This window comes from Ochotona curzoniae, unplaced genomic scaffold, assembly GCF_017591425.1.
Source record: "Ochotona curzoniae isolate NIBS_2020 unplaced genomic scaffold, NIBS_Ocur_1.0 contig_2754, whole genome shotgun sequence".
NCBI lineage: Eukaryota > Metazoa > Chordata > Mammalia > Lagomorpha > Ochotonidae > Ochotona > Ochotona curzoniae.
The window spans coordinates 32728822-32742810 of NW_024465582.1; the positions used below are offsets into that span (position 1 = coordinate 32728822).

Sequence of the window (13989 nt, forward strand, 5' to 3'; positions counted from 1 at the left end):
CCAGAGAGAGGTCTTCCACACTAGTTCACTCCCCGGTAGTCAGGACTGGATCAGGCCAAACCCAGGATTCCAGAACTCAAGCTGAGTTTCCCATGGAGGCAGGAACCCAAGGGCTCGATCACATTGCCTTCAGCATACACATCCATAGAGTCAGCAGGGCAGGGGGCCAAATCCAGGCACTCCGATAGTGGTAGCAGGTGTCTCAAGTGGTGTCTTAACCAGTGCACCAAGCACCTGCTCCTCTGTTAACCGCTGTTCATCAAGATCATAACAGATCCATGGCTTGCTAGACCACAAACCACAAACAGGGCAGAGTTTCTGCTGTGAATTTACAGCCTGGTGGGGGGTGAAACAGAGTCAGTTATGATCCAGTGTCTTTAGAAGCTACGAAGATGTTCTCAAGGTCCAAATAAGGGGAGACATGATTAATTAAAGAGATTGAAGAAAGAGCCAAAGGAAGTCTTCCTGAGTAAACCCACTGACAACCTGCTCTTCTTCTATTCCTTCAGTAACCAGTAAACCATATATTATTTAGATGAAGTTTAGGGCCTTCTTCAAAACATGAATGTGTCACCTGATGCCTTTTAACAGCAATCCATAATATTTTCTTTTTTCTCTAGCATGAAAAAGAAATAACCAAGCTGGTTAAGAGTTTGTACTTTAGAGCCAGACTGCACAAGTTATATTCCTGAATTTATAATCTCTGAGATAAACGATTTAACCTCTCCTGACTAATTTTATCTCCCCTTTTTAAGTAAATGAATAAATAAGTCTTTAAATAAATAATATGCCTGCTTAATCAGGTTTTTAATTACAAGAAATAAGCGATTAATTCAGCCAATAGTATTTGGGCTATACTGAGGCCTTGAAATATGATCTATCATATTAGCTGGTTTCAAGTTTAACACTTTCCCTTGAGTTAATTTGTCATTTGGTCTACTAGAGATTTTGATTTTAAAAATTCCTGAGTACTTTAAGAAGATGAGATTATTTTGGTGCAAGAAAATCGAAATTCATACATATGAATTGTCTTCAAACAGTTGATGAAAATGTTCATTATGAAAAAAACTACACATGGATTTTAAAAATCCATTGTCCCACAATGAACTGCCTGCATCTCTTAATTGTGTTTTTTAAAATATTTATTTATTTGAAAGAGGTCTTATGTTTCTGGTTTATTCCTGTGGTGGCCACACAGCCCTCACACAGCCAGGCCAAAGAGCCTGGGACTACATTGAGATCTTCTGTGTGGGTAGCATGGCCCAAGCAGTTGGACCATCTTTGGCTGCTTTTCCAGGCATGTTAGCTGGGTTAAAGTGCAACATCAGGCCCAGCGCAGTGGCCTAGTGGCTAAAATCCTCACCTTGAGTGCACTGGCAGCCCCCCCTTCCCATCCAGCTCCCTTCTTGTGGCCTGGGAAAGCAGTCGAGGATGGCCCAAAGCCTTGGGACCCTACACCTGTGGGAGACCTGGAAGAGGTTCCAGGCTCCTGGCTTCAGATGGGCTCAGCTCTGGCTGTTGTGGTCACGTGGGGAGTGAATCGGTGGATGGAAGATCTTTCTCTCTGTCTCTCCTCTTCTCTATATGTCTGACTTTGTCATAAAAATAACTAAATAAATCTTTGCAAAAAAAAAAAAACCCGAAGTGGAGCATCCAGTACTGACTGAATCCAGCAACCGTATGGGCTGCTGGCATTGCAGGCAGTAACTCAACCTCCTGTGCCATAAACACAACCTTTTCTTTTTGGTTTCCTTAGGGATACAGTGAAAGGGAGAGAATAGTTGAAGAACTTCCCTCTGCTAGTTTACTCCTCCATGTGCCTGCAGTAGCCAGGTCTGGGTGCTGGGAGCCAATACCTGATTTAGGTTTCCTGCATGGATAGGCAGAACCCCGCCTCTTGGGGCACAATTACCCACTCACAGTGTGTGCATTAGAAGGAATTTGGAGGCAGCAACTGAAGCCAGGCAGTGGAGCCAGGCAATGTGGGGTGTGGGTGGCCCAGCTGGCTTCTTAGCCATTGAGCTGACCCCCACTTTTTTTTTATATGAATAAATTTGTAGCTACTTGGTGCTCATAATTCCTTGAGCTGTGCTCCTGAGACACTGTAGTGTGTAATCTCTTTTATATATAGAATGATATTTGTGGATGGAAATTATGATTTCTTTAAGTAACCAATGAAGAGATTCAAGCAGAACAAAGGGTGAAATTTCTGATTAGCTCCTGGAGGAACGGTGAAAGACATCCTTTATAGCAGGGACAAGAGTACAGTATGTACTTAAGTTGTGGTCTGACTGTACTTTGTCAGCCAACGTTGGAGTTGCAGCACCTGTTGTAGTCCAATTTCTGCTGCTCACCCAAACAGGATACTTGCTAAGGAACTTCACTTTCCTGGACCTTGGTTACTTCATCGACAAAGAAAGAAAGGAGATTGCAAGATCCTCGTAGTAACTTCTGGTGACTCTCTGCTAGCCTGATGCGCAATAGGAAACATGCAGTTCTGGCAAGGTTGGGTCTTCACTGTCCCAAGTTTTTTCACCTTTGTCACCTAATTTTATCTGATAGGCAGCTGACATGCTGTTAAATTTTTATCCTAACGTAAAGTAGGTGATCTTTACACCTGCAAGATGCCGGTATCATACCCTGTGGATGCTGTGGTCCAGCCCTACCCTGCCCCTCCACATTCTCAGCCCTCACATACACTAGCAGGAACTTCAGCCTACTCAGAGTGACCTCCCAATAAACCCCGCTAGGCCTGCACGCAGCCCTGGCTCCTATTCCTGCCAATATGTGCAGCAAACTGGTCCAATCTGTCCCACATCCCATTCATTTCTTGTACACATCAATGGGTGTTGGAGCCTTACTCAACCTGGCCTTGTCTAGGCTGCTGCCAGCCTTGGTTCTCGCACTTACCTGCAGGGACTGTGTCCTGACCAAGTAGTTCCCCAAGATCGTCAATCAGATCTCCTCCCCATGGCAGATCCTGCACACACCAGTGGGTCCTTGGCCCAGACTTACTTAGGAACAATGGTTTTGCCCAACTGGCCCACATCCATTCTAGTTCTTGCTATTGGGTGCTTTAGCTAGTCCATACCTGATCCTTGCCCAGACCCAGCTCTCATGTGTTTCAGCAGGTACAGAGACCAAGTCCAACCTATCCTATACCCAACCTGGCTTTCACGAGCACCAATGGATACAGGAGTCTAGCCCAGTCTGGAACACCTCAGACCCAGTCCACACCCATGCCAAAGGATATTGCAGTCATGTCCAGCCCAGATCGCCACTCCCATTCCAGCTCTCATACTCACCAGCGGTAACTATAGCCCACCTGGAGTGTCCCCTTAGCTCCCTGACCAGGCCAGTTTCCAGCCACAGATCTTGAGCTTGCCAGTGAGTTGATCTGACCCAACTTGGCGTAGATCATCCCCTGTCTTGGCCTTTGCCTTGGAATCTGCAGCCTGACTTGTCCTGGCCTGCTCCCAGTCCCATCTCTTGCTGGCAGGTGGCTGCAGCCTAGCCCAGCATAACCCGCATTCCAGCCTGGCTCCTGCAGTGAGCAAAGGTTGGCCTCACCCCGCCTGGTCTGCCCCCCTCCAGAACCAACATACATACTTACCAACAGGTGAAGCTACCTTGCCCAACTTGACCAACACCCAGTCCTAAATCATGTGCTCACCAACAGGAGTTACGTCCCAGCAGAGGAGTTTCTCAAGCTCTCCCAGCAGACCCACTCCCAGACCCAGAATGCACATGTGCCAGCTGGTACTAGGCCCTTACCCAGCATAATCTGCTCCCTCTGGAGCAGCTGGTGGATATTGTAGCTTGGTGGATATTGTAGCCTGGTCCGCTCCACACCTCATTCATGGGTGCACCTGCAGGTGCTGCAGCCTTGACCAGCCCAGCCTGTTCCAAACCCCAGTACCCATGAGTGTCGTAGGATTCCCTGGTCATGCCTAGCTCAGTCCATCACTACTACCCTCAGCTCTTAAGCAAACCAGAGGAAAAAGCAATTCCACAGGAGGGGACCTTACTGTCCCCCACAGAACCTGCCCCCAGACCTGGTCCTCTCACATACTAGTTAGTGTCATGGCCTAGCCTAACATTACTCATCCCCTGTCCCAACTCTCACTGGTAGGTACTATGATCTAGCCCAGCCAGGTAGGCCCCCAGCCCTACTTTAGTGTACACCAGTGGATGGTGGTCAGTGGTGATCCATGGTACCTAGCCCAGCTCAGGTCTCCCATGTAGCCTGGCGCATCCATTTGACCCATGAAGGTCATCCAGCTTATCCCCTCCACATTGCTTGGTCTCAGCCCCCTAGCTTACTTGCAAGTACAGTGGCCTTGTTTTTGGGAGTCCCTCAGAAGGCATTCCTTACCTGCAGTATACTCCCTCAGAAGTTCTTCCATTCATCCCCTTGCCACTTTCCCTAATCAATCCACAATCCCTGCGCCCATGAGCTCATGGTTCCCCAAACCAACCTTCCAAAACCCAGTGTTCCACTGGGGTCGTGTGCTGACCTGAAGTTCTGCCTGCCCACTAGGGTCCAAAGCTCCAGCATGTTTGCTGGCCCAGGACCCCACTTTCCACACACTCAAGATTCAGACCCACCTAAAGTTCCCCAAGCCCAATCCACCAGCACATCAGGCCAGCCTGCCTCCCCAGGGGTCTCCCCTCCCGACCCCGTCTGTAACCAGACTCGTAGGAAAATCTCCAAGCTTGCCCCATCTGCCTGGAGGTGAGCGCCCAGATCCCTGCACACCGCCAGCAGTGCTGCCCCCCAGACCCCCTGCAAGCTCCCACACTCCAAGACCCTACAAGCCTGCTGCCTGTCATGAGGGCTGAGACGCAAATAGCGATGCCTCCAGATACCTTATCATCAAAGCACCTTATCATGATGCTTAAAGTATAGAAAGTATTTAGTATGTGTTCTTTTTTTTATTCCGTTCTTCATTCCTATTTATTTTCCTTATGTTTCATAGACATTTTAATGACAAGTCTTCATTATATTGCATCATTATTTATGAATCGTCATCCAGCATATATTAAGATTTATAAGAAAAATTAAAATAGCATGCTCTGCACTTAGATGAGCTAAATTTCTTAAACTTCTTGTGTGTCTTGTTAGCCAGTTTTATGTCACTAAACTCATCCAGTCACTTATCCAACTTTTGTTTGTTCAGGAGGATTCAAGCACATGAGAAATAAATGTGCTACTTCCTGTTCTGGCAGCATGGACTGAGCTAATACAGAACTTCCTTCTCCTGCAAATCCATAGAAATTCTGGGCAAAATACAACCCAATCCAGTTCAACCACTTAGCTAAAAATTGGTGGTTGGGGTGAGGGGCATAGAGGAATAGAGGGGCAGAAACAGAAGGAAATTCCTGGGTACCAGAAGCAAAACGAAGACATAGCAGAACATTAAGCGAACAAACTGATATCACCCAAAGGAATATTGGACCCGGATGTAAGATCTAGTAGCTGGAAGCTCAGAATTTAATCTCACACGTGAACGTAGGATTTAGCCTTGAGTTAGAGAAACTACCAGAACTGCTCATTTGATCAGGAAAGCCACAACAGAGCTTGTCATTCTTAAGAGCCGCGTGTGTGTGTGTGTGTGTGTGTGTGTGTGTGTGTGTGTGTGTGTGTGTGTGTGCATGTGTGTTTACGTACATGCACACGCTCAGGGACACCCTAAAGAAAATATAAAATGAAAACTCTAAGCTTCTGCCAGGCATGGCTATAAACAAACCAAGATATTAACTTGGAGGAAGATGGCTGCCAAGCACAGCATCCCCTTGCTAATGAAGAAACAAATACAACACTTTCTGTAGGAACTTTATACTTTATCATCTGTGTGTGTGCTTCTTCTTCCTCTGGAGTATAATGGGGACGACACTAAACTCCTAATAAAAAGTTAGGAATTACTGACACAAATGACCAGTCTAGGAAGTCAGAAGACATAAAAAGTAGGGTCTTCAAGAACAATCTGGAAGATACAACATAATAAATGGGATTAAAGTCAAAATGAGAGAAATGAAGTACAGTCAAAGACTAATGCATGAAAAAGAGTGGGTAAATGTGAAACAGAACTGAAGAGTATAAAAATACTGTTGTGGAGGTAGTTGTCTAGCCTAGCAGTTAAGATGGGTCTAAGATTGAAGTGCCAGGGTTCGAATCCTGTCTCACTTCCTATTCCAGCACCCTGATAACAGGGAGCAGCAAGTGTGGTTCAAGTGAAGTGATTGGGTCTCTGTCACCTGCATGAGATACCTGAATTGAGTTTCCAGCTCTCAGCTTTGGCCTAACCCAATTCCAGCCATTGTGGACTTTTGGGAAGTAAGCCAGCGGCTCAAAATTTTTTTTGCTTTTTCTCTACCTCTCTTTCTATGCTCGTGTGTGTGTGTGTGTGTGTGTGTGTGTGTGTGTGTGTGTGTGTGTGTGTGTGTGTGTGGAGAGAGAGAGAATGCTGTTAAAGTCAGTTACTTCATTTGTCTTAAAACTGAACAGAGCATTAATGCATGAAGCTAAGAAAATTAAACTCATCAGGATAAACACGAAAAACCGATGTCATCTGATTGTTCAAAGTTAATCCCATTGTACGCATATTAGTGACATACACAGAAAATAATTGGCTAGTGTTTTATTTTCGTAATGCCATTGGCCTTGTGTGGCAGATGTCATTACATTTGGTTATACGCACATGTGGTAAAGTGCCTGCATTACAGTTTCCATGCAGTACAAATGCAACCTAAGCAGGCTCCGTCTTACAAATCACCAGACTTCACAACTGCTCTCAAGCTGTTTGCCTGTTGACTTTGGCTAGAAATGAAGAGGACGAAGGGAAGGGCATCATTAAAGCAGATGGTTGGGTTTGTTTTTTTCCCAACTCATCTGTATTTGTTATAATCCTAGGAAGCAAAATGAGTTGGGCACTGCATTTCTATCCACAACCCTCGGTGACCTGGACAGCTTTGCAGCACAGTCTGGGAGTAGGTGTGTAGTGGGTCCCCATTCACAACACTTCTCTTTGGGAAATAAGCCTTGGGGAGAACCTCTCCCAGCAGAGTGCTTCAGGTTAACCTGTTCCTGGAAGAAAAGCGCATGTGGAATTGGGGGCTGCAAGGAAAACTGGAAGACCCAAGGAGATGAAACTCGGGCCATTTGAAACACTAAAATAAAGCTCAGGACATGTCAGTGAGATGCAGCTCTGGTCTGCCAAGTGCTCTGACTGCCCAAAGCAGGCAGTGTTGAAAACTTCCAAGAGCAAGTACTGGGACCACCAAAGAACACACCCGAAGGGGTTGTGACAGCCTAGGTTCATGACTTAAGTTTGTGGGTCTCCAGAAAAAAGAAAGTGATAGGAATAGACTTGACTAGATTTACATACTTTCTGTGATATGTTTTACATTTTGTTGAAGGATGACTGCGAGACATCTGCATTAAGAACAGTATGACATTGTGAAAGTTCCATGAACACTGTCCTCCAAATCTCGTCTAGAAGAGGATCTCACTTATGATGTGGTTGTGAATGTTAATTTGATTAGGAAAATTACTTTTATCAATATTAGTTCATACACAACCGGCCGCTATTCACCTTAAAATGGCTTTAGGGCACTATTCAGCTGTGTCGTGTCTGTTTTCATTTTTATATGTAGCAGCCTAAAGTGTTCAAGCGTGATTTCTACTGAACTTCGCAAATTTTAGTCTAGTCCAAAGAGACTTACAACTCAAATATGCTATATATTAACAACTGAGGAGCAGAACGGTTTTAGGAGGGGTGTGCAGAGAAATCTTCAATACCTTAGTGAGGAAAAACTAATCTTTGTGTCCTGCCTAGTAAGGTATATGGAGTCCAAGCTGACTGTTTCCTGTCTGTTCTAAGCTTTCTTTATTGGTCTCTGTTTATCTGATCTTATTTTTTGGGGTGGGGAGGGTGTTCTGGAGCGACCCTGATGGTCATTGCAAGAGAGGGTGAGGATCCAAAGTTAGAACTAAGTAAGGACCAGAGAAAGCTCCTCTCCTGGGTCCCAAAGGAAATTTATTGTTCTTCTGTTTCTGAAGACCGCTCAGGGCTCCTGGCTGTTGTTCTGAAGACATTAGATCCTGTGAGGTAGGATCTGGGCTTCTTCCATCCCATGTGCGAGATCCGATGGGGAATGGATGACCTCAGAGTTCTCGGCCTGCAAGGGTATTTGGATTCCCCGTGGTCTCCTTCGCCATTGGGATGTAGTCCTTGGTGCCCATATTCATAGTCCTTGGTGAGGATCCAGGAGTCTCCAGGGTTCGGATTCAATGTCAATAAAGTAATCACAAGAAGTGGTTAAGAACTTGGATTTTCTAACATATAGGTCACTCAGTACTATGTCAATTAACTTCATGATGTTGTAAATTGTTGTTGAAGTTGTGTAGTGGCTTTTCATTGGAGGGGATGATATTCAGCCATACCAGGGAAGATTTCATACCAGGGATGGTCTCCCAATGATACTGTTGCATTTATCTGAAAAATAAGATGCCAGACTTTCTGCACGGTCCATGCCCGCAGTGAAGGAATAATGAATGAATTATGAACTGTACTACTGCAACAATATGGAGGGATTCATTATGGGGGGAGGGCTTTTTGGAGGGGTGGGATGAATCCCAGAGCTTATGAAACTGTCATAAAATGAAATTTAAAAACAAGTTTTAAAAAAAGAAAATTACTTTTATCAGCCCTAAAGATTTAAACTATTTGTTGAAAGTTTTAGGTTAATATCCGTTAACATTTTTGAATGAAATGGCTTTTCTCTGAGACATGGCCTGTCCCATTCATTCTATCAAAAGAATAATGTAATGGAGACTATTTGGTAGTTTATGGGATTTTAATTATTTGAGATTGCATCAGAGCAGCCACTTTCACATAGTTAGTTTATACAGACACCAAGTAGCATTAAGTTGCCCTTCATGAGCACCTCACAGATCATTTGTTTTTAATTTATAGTTATTTGTGAGAAGATAACCGTGGGACTAAATCAGCCCAGGTAAAAGGGCAGCATGTTTTACTGATAAGACTGTATGTTCGGGAAATAGGCAGATTGGGTTAATGAGACCCTTCTTAAAACAATCTCTGCTGCCCATCTGCCTTGTCCTAACACTAAGATTGCATCAGTTACTGTTCTCCGCTCTTATTAATATACCTTTAATAAACTTTTTTATACCTCCACTGTGTAACCCTTTTAAAAGGCATGTCAGGTTGCAATTAGATGATTGGTAGCCACAAGTGAATTAAAAGCTCCTGAATCTATCCAGGTAGCCCAACTCAAAGATAATTACAGCTTAAATTTTTTTATTCCATTTTCGAACAGAAGGAGGACTAGAGCATTTGCAGCTTAGTAATGATAGCGTACAACCGTGCAATGCTGAGCAACAATTATTTGTGCTTCTTTCACTGTAAAATCCAGCCTGTAATGTTGAAGTGGTTTCACCTATGACCAGAAAGTAAAAAGCCTAACTTTTGCAAACATTCCCCTTTGCAATATTAAAAACTGAAATTAAACTATAGTCTCAGACTTTGTTCGATGACAAGTGATTTGATCATTGAGACATTGATGATATTGTAGAATTCTATGTTGAAAATTGTTTCGGGGGCCTGGCGTGATAGAGTAGCGGCTAAAGTCCTCGCTTTGAAGGCACCTGGATCCTATATGGGCACTGGTTCTATTCCCGGCAGCTCCACTTCCCATCCAGCTCCCTGCTTGTGGCCTGAGAAAGCAGTCAAGGACAGCCCAAAGCTTTGGGACCCCGCACCCATGTGGGATACCCGGAAGAAGTTCCTGGCTCCTGGCTTCGAATCGGCATAGCACCGGCCATTGCACTCACTTGGGGAGTGAATCATTGGACGGAAGATCTTCCTCTCTGTCTCTCCTCCTCTCTGTGTATCTGACTTTGTAATAAAAAAATAAATAAATCTTTAAAAAAAAGAAAAAGAAAATTGTTTCATGGGAGCTTTGCTGTGAATGGTTTGTAGTTAAGTATGTAGAGACATGAAAGTCCTGTTGGAAACAATATCCAACTGCATGAAAGGAGAAAGTTTAATATGTTTCCTTCATCTGGATGATTTCAGTAACAATGAAAAGGCCTTCAGTTTTATCCAAATATTTCCTTTACATTTCTCAAAGTAGGATTAGTTTTTGCAATCCGTGTATTACTTCAGTTAGAGATTGTAGATGTTTTCGTCATCATTTTCAATTCAGGTCTTAGCATTAAAGAGACCTTGAATTGTATGAGTGACTGCTGCACACTGTTAGATGTTTACCATCAGCAGTACGGGTTGATTTGCACAATGTGCTTGAAGCTGGTTGGGACTAACTATAACGAAAAATGATTGTGACCCACAGAAAGCAGGAAGTTGGAGCCATTTCTCTGTCATGTCTGGTTTTAAGTGGTTGTCCTCTCATGATGCTCATGGTTAATATGGCTGAGGGGTTATTTTGCTCATCTTCTTAAGGAATGGCTCTTGTTTCAATTTGCAGTTTTGTGTTATCAAATTTATTTTTCATGTGAATTATATCTTTTTGCACTTCCTAGTCATTTGTATCTTTTTCAATAAGTCCTTGTAATCTGTCAGTTGATCATGCATAGGAGACTTTTTGATTGCTTGTAAGCAATGTCCCTTTCAACAGTGTTTTTGCCCCATCTCATGGCAGTAATCTTGTTTTTATCATCATTTCTTCGGTGCCACACAGGTCATGCAGTAGCATCAGTTTCTACAAGAAGGTTTTGGGTTTTTTTCTTCACTTCATCAGTGCCTTGGTAATTCTGCAGCATGTTGTTTAACTTCACATTGATGAAAAGTTTCTGTTTTTCTCCCTGTTGTCGCTGTGTTTTCTGGCTGGGTATTTGGGGAATGTAAAACAGAAGTGTAGCAGAGACATGTCCAGATGTGGCGGCACCGTGCAGTATGTCTCTCTGCATCCAGACCCAGGATGGACTCCCAGGGAAATAGTTACAGATGTGCTGACGGTAGGATGCTGGCCTCTCTGACACTGGCTATGCCTTCAATAGTGGGATGAGGAACCACCCCACCCATTGTAATACTAAGGGGGAGATCAGTTAGGGAAGGAAGAGAACTTGGAGAAATCCCAGAGCCTATGGAATTGCATCATAAAAGAACTTAAAAATTTGTTTTCAAATAAAGAAAAAAAAAATGACTACACCTACGATATGAAGATATTATCAGGGCAAATATGTTCTCATAACTTTTCACAAAAAATTCAAATAAAAATGTTAGTGAATATAATTGGAGAATCCTGAAAACCATTTTTGAAATGTATATACATTGCTCCATGATCTGTAAAAAAAAATCATTTCCCCTTCTCCTGCATCACATGTTGTATATAAATGTACAAGGTATAGCAGTGTTTATTTTGGTATTTTTCTTTTTTTTCCTCAACCTGTTTATTTATTTACATATTCAAAAGGCAAAATGGCAGAGAATGAGCCAAAGGTTTTCTATCTCTGGGTTCACTCCACAAGTGGCTTCAGAAGCTGGGGTGAGCCAAGCTGCAGCCAAGAAGCCGAAATTCCACCTGGTTTCTGGTGTGAATGACAGGGCACCAAGTACTGTTCCTTCCTCTGCTCCGTTCTCGCTCTCTCCTCTCTGTATATCTGCTTTTCCAATAAAAAAAAAAAAATAGAATAAATGTTTAAAAAAATATTGCCACCAATAAAGGTTTTATCCATTTGTAGCTGAAAATACAAAAGTAAAGAGCTTCTCTTTTTTGTTTTGCATATTTTTCACTATTAAAACAGAAGACAGTTCAAATAGATGCATCAGAATTTACCCTAGCAGGGTTTTTTTTTTCTGTTTTTGTTTGTTGGCTTGCTTTTTGTTTTTGTTTTATTTTCACTTTTAAAAGACAAGAGTTCCAGAGAGGAGAGAGGGAGAGAGTGAACCATCCACTGGTTCACTTCTCAAATGGCTGCTACAGCCAGCAACCAGGAGCCTTCCCTCTGGTCTCCTATGTGGATGCGAGAGCCCGAGGCTTTGGGCCATCATCCTTGGCTGCTCTCCTAGGCCATTAGCAGGAAGCTGGATCAGAAATGGAGCACTCAGGACTAGAACCAGTGCCCAAATGGGCTGCCAGCACCACAGGCAAAGGCTTAGCCTACTATAGCACAATGTTGGCCCAGCCCTAGGAATTTGTACATTCTGTCAAAGGGAAAGTACAGGCAAGCAAATAAAACCAATCATTGCTTTCGAGTTCCCTCAGAATCATTTTAGGTAACCACAAAAAGATATCTTGATTCTTGGTTCACGCATTTTTTTTAAACCAGAAAATCTCTTGACCAAATGACTGATTGTTAATATATTACACATTCATAATGTTCCTCAAATTAGACAGCAAAATAGCAAAGTTGGGGGCATTCTTGATCACCTCAGGCTCATCTTGGTTTGCAGTTTAAAGACAGGAAGAGATAGCGTGGTGTTTTGTTCCTTGGTTTTTATTCATTTGTTTGAGAAGAGGAAAGACAGAAACTCACTGGCTCATTCCCCGGTTGCCTGAAGCAGACCATTGGGTCCAAAGCCCACCGGAGCTCGGAACACAGTCCATCCAGCTCTCCAGTGCGCATGACAGGAGCAGAAGGGTCGAAACGATCCGAAGCAGGAGGCAGGAGCCGGAGCCGGGCATTGAACAGGTGTCCCACCTGAAATCCCGACCTGCCACACTAAATGCCACCCCTGATGTTTGTTGTTGTTTTAAATTTTCATTAATATGAACATCCAAGGATACCTTTTTTTTTTTTTTTAAGATTTATTTTTATTATTTTTTATTGGAAAGGCGGATATACAGAGAGGAGAGACAGAGAGGAAGATCTTCCATCCGATGATTCACTCCCCAAGTGAGCCGCAACGGGCCGATACTATGCCGATCCGAAGCCAGGAGCCTCTTCTGGGTCTCCCACGCGGGTGCAGGGTCCCAAAGCTTTGGGCCGTCCTCAACTGCTTTCCCAGGCCACAGGCAGGGAGCTGGAAGGGAAGCGGGGCTGCCGGGATTAGAACCGGCGCCCATATGGGATCCCGGGCGTGCAAGGCGAGGACTTAACCACTTGCGCCACCGCGCCGGGCCCCAAGGATACCTTTTAAAAGTTTTGGAAAATATGTTATGAAAAAACGATGCATGGATTAAAAAAAAATTTGCATGCAAATATACCTACCTTTAAATTCCATTTTCCACAAACTTTTCAAAGTTTGATTTGTATGAGAATTTTAAGTGTGATCACTTGGGGGAGGGCTTAAAACTGCGTTTTATGAATCCGAATGTTAACTAACCTTAACATAGAATTACTGTAGAATCAAACCCGTAGATTAGCATTGTGATTTGTAACTTAGCAAAAATTATGATCTAGTTACTCTGCTATTTAATGTACTTGTTCGGTCAATTTATTATAGTCAACTTAAATAAGCTGAAGTGAAAAAAAAAACCACTACAATAGTGCAACCTAGAATAGAGAGGTTTATAAAGTTGGTTAAAAATTATCTCATCACTTCTTATCTAGAAGGTAACTGGAAGCAGTGGGAACTTAGAGCTTTTGTTTTAGAATTAAATAAAGGAAAACCAATCCCAAATGCTGGGATAAGTGTGAATTAGTGTTCATCCACAGAGCCTTTTCCTAGTTATTCTAAGCATATTCTACTTTCTTCAGAGGAAGAAGCTGTTCCCAATGGTGCTGTTGCAGAATATAGAAGAGAAAAGCGAAAGTACGAAGCTTTGAGGAAGCAACAGCCCAAGAAGGGGACTTCCCGGGAAGACCAGGTAATTCCAGGGCCAAAATCTACATACAAGTCAGTGTCTTGGATATGCTGCTAACCAGAGCCTGATTATGTAACAGGGAGTGCACTGTCACTCAACAATGACAAAGGATGGAGGCCAGACCTCAGCCATCCATATAGTGGTGCAGATTCAGAAATTCTTCCAGATAATTTAGGTGAAAAAGCCTAAAACTTGCAA

General features: G+C 43.4%; 1 protein-coding gene across 2 annotated transcripts in view; it reads left to right on the top strand.

Annotated features, from left to right (window-relative positions):
• CWC27 (CWC27 spliceosome associated cyclophilin) overlaps positions 1-13989 on the top strand; it is a 202829-nt gene that overhangs the window by 159187 nt on the left and 29653 nt on the right. For both annotated transcript variants that reach the window (XM_040977600.1, XM_040977599.1), the window contains exon 12: positions 13685-13794. In XM_040977600.1, coding sequence (XP_040833534.1) covers positions 13685-13794 — 110 coding nt within the window. The remainder of the gene's footprint in view (positions 1-13684; positions 13795-13989) is intronic.